The following is a 6,000-nucleotide window of genomic DNA, read 5'->3' as shown; positions in this document are numbered from 1 at the left end:
TCCATGGTTTTTGGATCACTTCACTACCATTTTAAATCATACAGTCAATGGGGAGTTTATCACCAGCAATGATCTTCATTAAATACAAGAGTTATCTCCTCCACTTCTTTTGTCTTTCACAATCATGTGCTTTGTTAGGCGGTGATTCAACAATCACTCCAGCCTGAAGTGGAGCACTCCTCCCACTTCTTCAACGCCTCCATCCTCTTTTATAGATTACCATTTTAAAAGTGCACAAACTATCCAATAAACTACCTGAGTATAGGTGAGAGTCAGTGCACTTCCTACACAATGCTGAGAGATGGTGTGTGCACCAGTGAGGGTTACTATGAGAACCATGTGCAGTGTGACTAGGGACAGACAGCCAGTTTCAGTATACTGTACAACCACACATTCGGTCATAGTACACCATCATACAATAACAATATTGATTTTGTAGATGTGTTGTGCTATAAATAATGTAAAGTACCTCTGGGGGTCAATATTCACATCTTAGACTACAACAAATAAGTGGTCCTGGCTAAAGAACAGAACAGCATTTCTCTTTGTCTTTTCAAATTCCACACAGAAAGGGCTGGTGTGTATTGGAATTACGATTTTACCATAAAACATCTAACGGTCTCTTCCAACATCCACTTATTAGTAACAGTAACAATACTGCTACAGAGAGACTGGAAGAAAACAATGCTCTAGTTGCTAACACAAACAACTATACAGATTAGCAACTCTGAGATCTACAAAAAATGTGACGGTATTTTTTCCTATACATTATTATTTTATTATTCTCCATTCTTCATAATACCACCAGAAGTCTGCGTCAGAGTCATCTGCTTGGAAACAGCAGTTAAGACTGGAATACTTGAAATGCGCTACACATCGTCGACAGGCAGATCAGGGATGTTGGTCTTTGCTCGAGTGAAGAAGGCCATCTTCTCTCTGAAATCAGAAGAGAAAAGTCTTATCTTCACGAGCGTAAAACCACAACTAAACTCCCTTTTTCTACAGTGAACAGAGCAAATCTTTATTTTTCATTGCTGGGATGTGTGTTCACTGAGGCGAACATCTTTCAGTTGCTTCAGAGCCAGCGTCAATTACTTAATCCCAGTCAACTAAGGACTAGCATTGGTCATGAAATTTAAAATTGAGAAACATCCAATACATATCGTAGCCATTTTACCAATTTAAAATTCCATATAATCTTATATTCCTAGACTAACAGGTATACAAACGGAATGGACGACAAATCATAGTCCTTCCAACTGAACCTAATGCTTGGAGACCTGGGTGAGAGAAGCTATATACAATTTAAACATTGTCATTCATCTAATACATGGGGAAAGAGATAAGGATTAATGGACCAACTCCTCTTACAAGAGGTCTGTTACACTATACTGTTGCTGTACCCTGTAATGTAATGTAATGTAATGTAATCTACAGTACTGACCTGAAGGACTGGACCTCAGGCATCTCTTTCCTGCTCTGGCCTCGGAGCTTGTGGACGTCCTTGGCCGCAGCACGCATCATCTTCTCCACCCTCTGCTCCTGCAGCTGCTCCTCACGGGTCTGCAGACACAACATCACCACAGAGACGCTCAGAGAGAAGTTGGAGAATAGGCCTAAACAACAAATCCTGGCCAGTCAACAGATAGATGCTGTTCTAACACCTCACTTCATATTTCACAGGTGTGTATTAGAACAATGATTCATAATAAAAAGTATACAGTTGAAGTCGGAAGTTTACATACACTTAGGTTGGAGTCATTTTTCAACCACTCCACAAATTTCTTGTTAACAAACTATAGTTTTGGCAAGTCGGTTAGGACACCTACTTTGTGCATGACAAAAGTCATTTTTCCAACAATTGTTTACAGACAGATTATTTCACTGTATCACAATTCCAGTGGGCCAGAAGTTTACATACACTAAGTTGACAGTGCCTTTAAACAGCTTGGAAAATTCCAGAAAATGATGGCATGGCTTTAGAAGCTTTTGATAGGGTAATTGACATAATTTGAGTCAATTAGAGGTGTAGCTGTGGATGTATTTCAAGGCCTACCTCCAAACTCAGTGCCTCTTTGATTGACATCATGGGAAAATCAAAAGAAATCAGCCAGGACCTGAAAACTGTAGACCTCCACAAGTCTAGTTCATCATTGGGAGCAATTTCCAAATGCCTGAAGGTACCACATTCATCTGTACAAACAATAGTACATAAGAATAAACACCATGGGACCACACAGCCGTCATACCACTCATGAAGGAGACGTGTTCCGTCTCCTAGTGGTCAACGTACTTTGGTGCGAAAAGTGCAAATCAATCCCAGAACAACAGCAAAGGACCTTGTGAAGATGCTGGAGGAAACAGGTACAAAAGTATCTATATCCACAGTAAAACGAGTCCTATATTTACATAACCTAAAAAGGCCACTCAGCAAGGAAGAAGCCACTGCTCCAAAACTGCCATAAAAAAGCCAGACTACGGTTTGCAACTGCACATGGGGACAAAGATCATACTTTTTGGAGAAATGTCCTCTGGTCTGAGGAAACAACAATAGAACTGTTTGGCCATAATGACCATCATTATGTTTGGAGGAAAAGGGGGAGGCTTGCAAGCCCGAAGACACCATCCCCCAACCCTGAAGCACAGGGGTGGTAACATCATGTTGTGGGGGTGCTTTGCTGCAGGAGGGTCTGGTGGACTTAACAAAATAGATGGCATCATGAGGCAGGAAAATGATGTGGATATATTGAAGCAACATCTCAATACATCATCAGGAAGTTAAAGCTTGGTCGCAAATGGACAACGACCCCAAGCATACATTTGTGGGCAGAACTGAAAAAGTGTGTGCGAGCAAGGAGACCTACAAACCTGACTCAGTTACACCAGCTCTGTCAGGAGGAATGGGCCAAAATTCACCCAACTTATTGTGGGAAGCTTGTGGAAGGCTACCCAAAACGTTTGACCCAAGTGAAACAATTTAAAGGCAATGCTACCAAACACTATCTGACCCATTGGGAATGTGATGAAAGAAATAAAAGCTGAAATAAATAATTTGCTCTACTATTATTCTGACATTTCACATTCTTAAAATAAAGTGGTAATCCTAACTGACCTAAGACAGGGAATTTTTACTAGGATTAAATGTCAGGAATTGTGAAAAACTGAGTTTAAATGTATTTGGCTAAGGTGTATGTAAACTTCCGACTTCAACTCTATCTACTGGGTGAGAGACTCCCATCTGTCTCATAAAGTCTGCATTTCAAGGTATTCGGCACGTGACAAATAAAATAAAGTTTTATTTTGATTGAAATTGCAGCCAATTCCCTATATAGAGCACGTATTAGTGATAGTGTCACGGGGATCATTGCATCTGGGCAGGTAGCCTAGTGGTTAGAGTGTTGGACTAGTAACCGAAAGGTTGCAAGATCGAATCCCCAAGCTGACAAGGTAAAAATCTGTCGTTCTGCCCCTGAACAAGGCAGTTAACACACTGTTCCTAGACAGTCATTGAAAATAAGAATTTGTTTTGAACTGACTTGCCTAGTTAAATAAAGGTAAATAAATAATAATCGCCCACCTGTTTCTCGGCCTGTCTGAGAAGCAGACGAAAGCGCTCGTCGTCCTGCACCCAGGTGGGGAGATCTCTGGTTCCCTGCTGCCGGGCTCTCTCCAGCTGCTCCTTCAGCTCCCTGAGGACACGCAGCTCCTGGGCCAGTCGCGTGTGGCGCGTCCTGGACACCTGCAGGTCCAGCTCTAGGTCCAGACTGGTCCGCAGCAGCCCGTCCAGGCTCCGCACCGGCACTGAGGGCTGGGGGGAAATGGTGGGATAGTGATCTCTCACACATCTCTCTTCCTCACACACATAAATAAGGAGGTACAGGGAGACAAAGCAGCCCTTCCCCAGTGGCTCCTCCCAGTAGTCCTCCCTGTCCTGAACAGAGTTCACTCCTGGGCCCAGCATTAGAGGCCAGAGAATGTCAAGCCGCATTAAAAATTAAACCAGCCATTAAATATTAAGACTGACTTTTACTGAAGGCTAGGTCTGGGAAAGCAAAAATGTAAATGTCTCCCTTTGAGAATAACTAATGTGGCCACAGCCTGAGACTCGACTGCACTACTAGACTGTCAGTTTGAACATACACACGTGAGAGAAACAGAGACAGACACTGACAGACAGAGAGATAGACAGAGAGAGAGAAAGAGAGCGAGAGAGAGAAATAGAGCAAGATGAGAGAGAGACAGAGAGACACACACACACACAGAGAGAGACACACAAAGAGAGAGAGAGAGAGAGAGAGACAGACACACCCACACAGAGAGAGAGAGAGAGACAGACACACAGAGAGAGAGAGAGAGAGAGAGACAGACACACAGAGAGAGAGCGAGAGAGAGAGAGAGAGAGAGAGAGAGAGAGAGAGAGAGAGAGAGGGACACACAGAGAGAGATGAGACAGAAACACAGAGAGAGAGACAGACAGAGAGCGAGCGAGAGAAAGAGAGACAGAGAAACACAGAGAGCGAGAGAGAGGAGAGAAAGAGAAAGAAAGAGAGAAAGAAAAAGAAAGAGAGAGAGAGAAACAGAGAGAGAGAGAGTAAAAACCCTCCAACCCAAAAAGGCCTGTGGTGCTGATGGTATCCAAATTCCAATTGGCTATACTAAAACTCTTTAACATCATCCTTAGCTGTGGCATCTTCCCCAATATTTGGAACCACGGACTGATCACCCCAATCCACAAAAGTGGAGACAAATTTGACCCCAATAACTACCGTGGAATATGCATCGACAGTAACCTTGGGAAAATCCTCTGCATTATCATTAACAGCAGACTCATACATTTCCTCAATGAAAACAATGTACTGAGCAAATGTCAAATTGGCTTTTTACCAAATTACCGTACAACAGACCATGTATTCACCCTGCACACCCTAATTGACAACCAAACAAAACAAAGGCAAAGTCTTATCATGCTTTGTTGATAAAAAAAATCCTTCAACTCAATTTGGCATGAGGGTCTGCTATACAAATTGATGGAAAGTGGTGTTAGGGGTAAAACATACAACATTATAAAATCCATGTACACAAACAACAAGTGTGCGGTTAAAATTGGCAAAAAACACACATTTCTTCACACAGGGTTGTGGGGTGAGACAGGGATGCAGCTTAAGCCCCACCCTCTTCAACATATACATCAACGAATTGGCGCGGGCACTAGAAAAGTCTGCAGCGCCCGGCCTCACCCAACTAGAATCCGAAGTCAAATGTCTACTGTTTGCTGATGATCTGGTGCTTCTGTCACCAACCAAGGAGGGCCTACAGCAGCACCTAGATCTTCTGCACAGATTCTGTCAGACCTGGGCCCTGACAGTAAATCTTAGTAAGACCAAAATAATGGTGTTCCAAAAAAGGTCCAGTCGCCAGGACCACAAATACAAATTCCATCTAGGCACTGTTGCCCTAGAGCACACAAAAAACTATACATACCTTGGCCTAAACATCAGTGCCACAGGTAACTTCCATAAAGCTGTGAACGATCTGAGAGACAAGGCAAGAAGGGCATTCTATGCCATCAAAAGGAACATAAATTTCAACATACCAATTAGGATCTGGCTAAAAATACTTGAATCAGTCATAGAGCCCATTGCCCTTTACGGTTGTGAGGTCTGGGGTCCGCTCACCAACTAAGACTTCACAAAATGGGACAAACACCAAATTGAGAGACTGCATGCAGAATTCTGCAAAAATATCCTCCGTGTACAACATAGAACACCAAATAATGCATGCAGAGCAGAATTAGGCCGATACCCACTAATTATCAAAATCCAGAAAAGAGCTGTTAAATTCTACAACCACCTAAAAGGAAGCGATTCCCAAACCTTCCATAACAAAGCCATCACCTACAGAGAGATGAACCTGGAGAAGAGTCCCCTAAGCAAGCTGGTCCTGGGGCTCTGTTCACAAATGCAAACACACCCTACAGAGCCGCAGGACAGCAGCACAATT

At 42.9% G+C, this 6,000-nt stretch overlaps 1 protein-coding gene across 1 annotated transcript in view; it reads right to left on the bottom strand.

Moving 5' to 3' along the window:
• Positions 1 to 761: 761 nt before the first annotated feature.
• LOC139418230 (protein KIBRA-like) overlaps positions 762 to 6,000 on the bottom strand; it is a 36,679-nt gene continuing 31,440 nt past the window's right edge. Inside the window, exons 21-23 of the mRNA XM_071167520.1 lie at positions 3,578 to 3,808; positions 1,445 to 1,563; positions 762 to 936 (exon numbers count right to left, since the gene is read on the bottom strand). Coding sequence (XP_071023621.1) covers positions 870 to 936; positions 1,445 to 1,563; positions 3,578 to 3,808 — 417 coding nt within the window. The 3' untranslated portion in view covers positions 762 to 869. The remainder of the gene's footprint in view (positions 937 to 1,444; positions 1,564 to 3,577; positions 3,809 to 6,000) is intronic.

Source organism: Oncorhynchus clarkii, chromosome 10 (genome assembly GCF_045791955.1).
Source record: "Oncorhynchus clarkii lewisi isolate Uvic-CL-2024 chromosome 10, UVic_Ocla_1.0, whole genome shotgun sequence".
NCBI lineage: Eukaryota > Metazoa > Chordata > Actinopteri > Salmoniformes > Salmonidae > Oncorhynchus > Oncorhynchus clarkii.
This window is presented reverse-complemented; position numbering and strand designations above follow the sequence as displayed.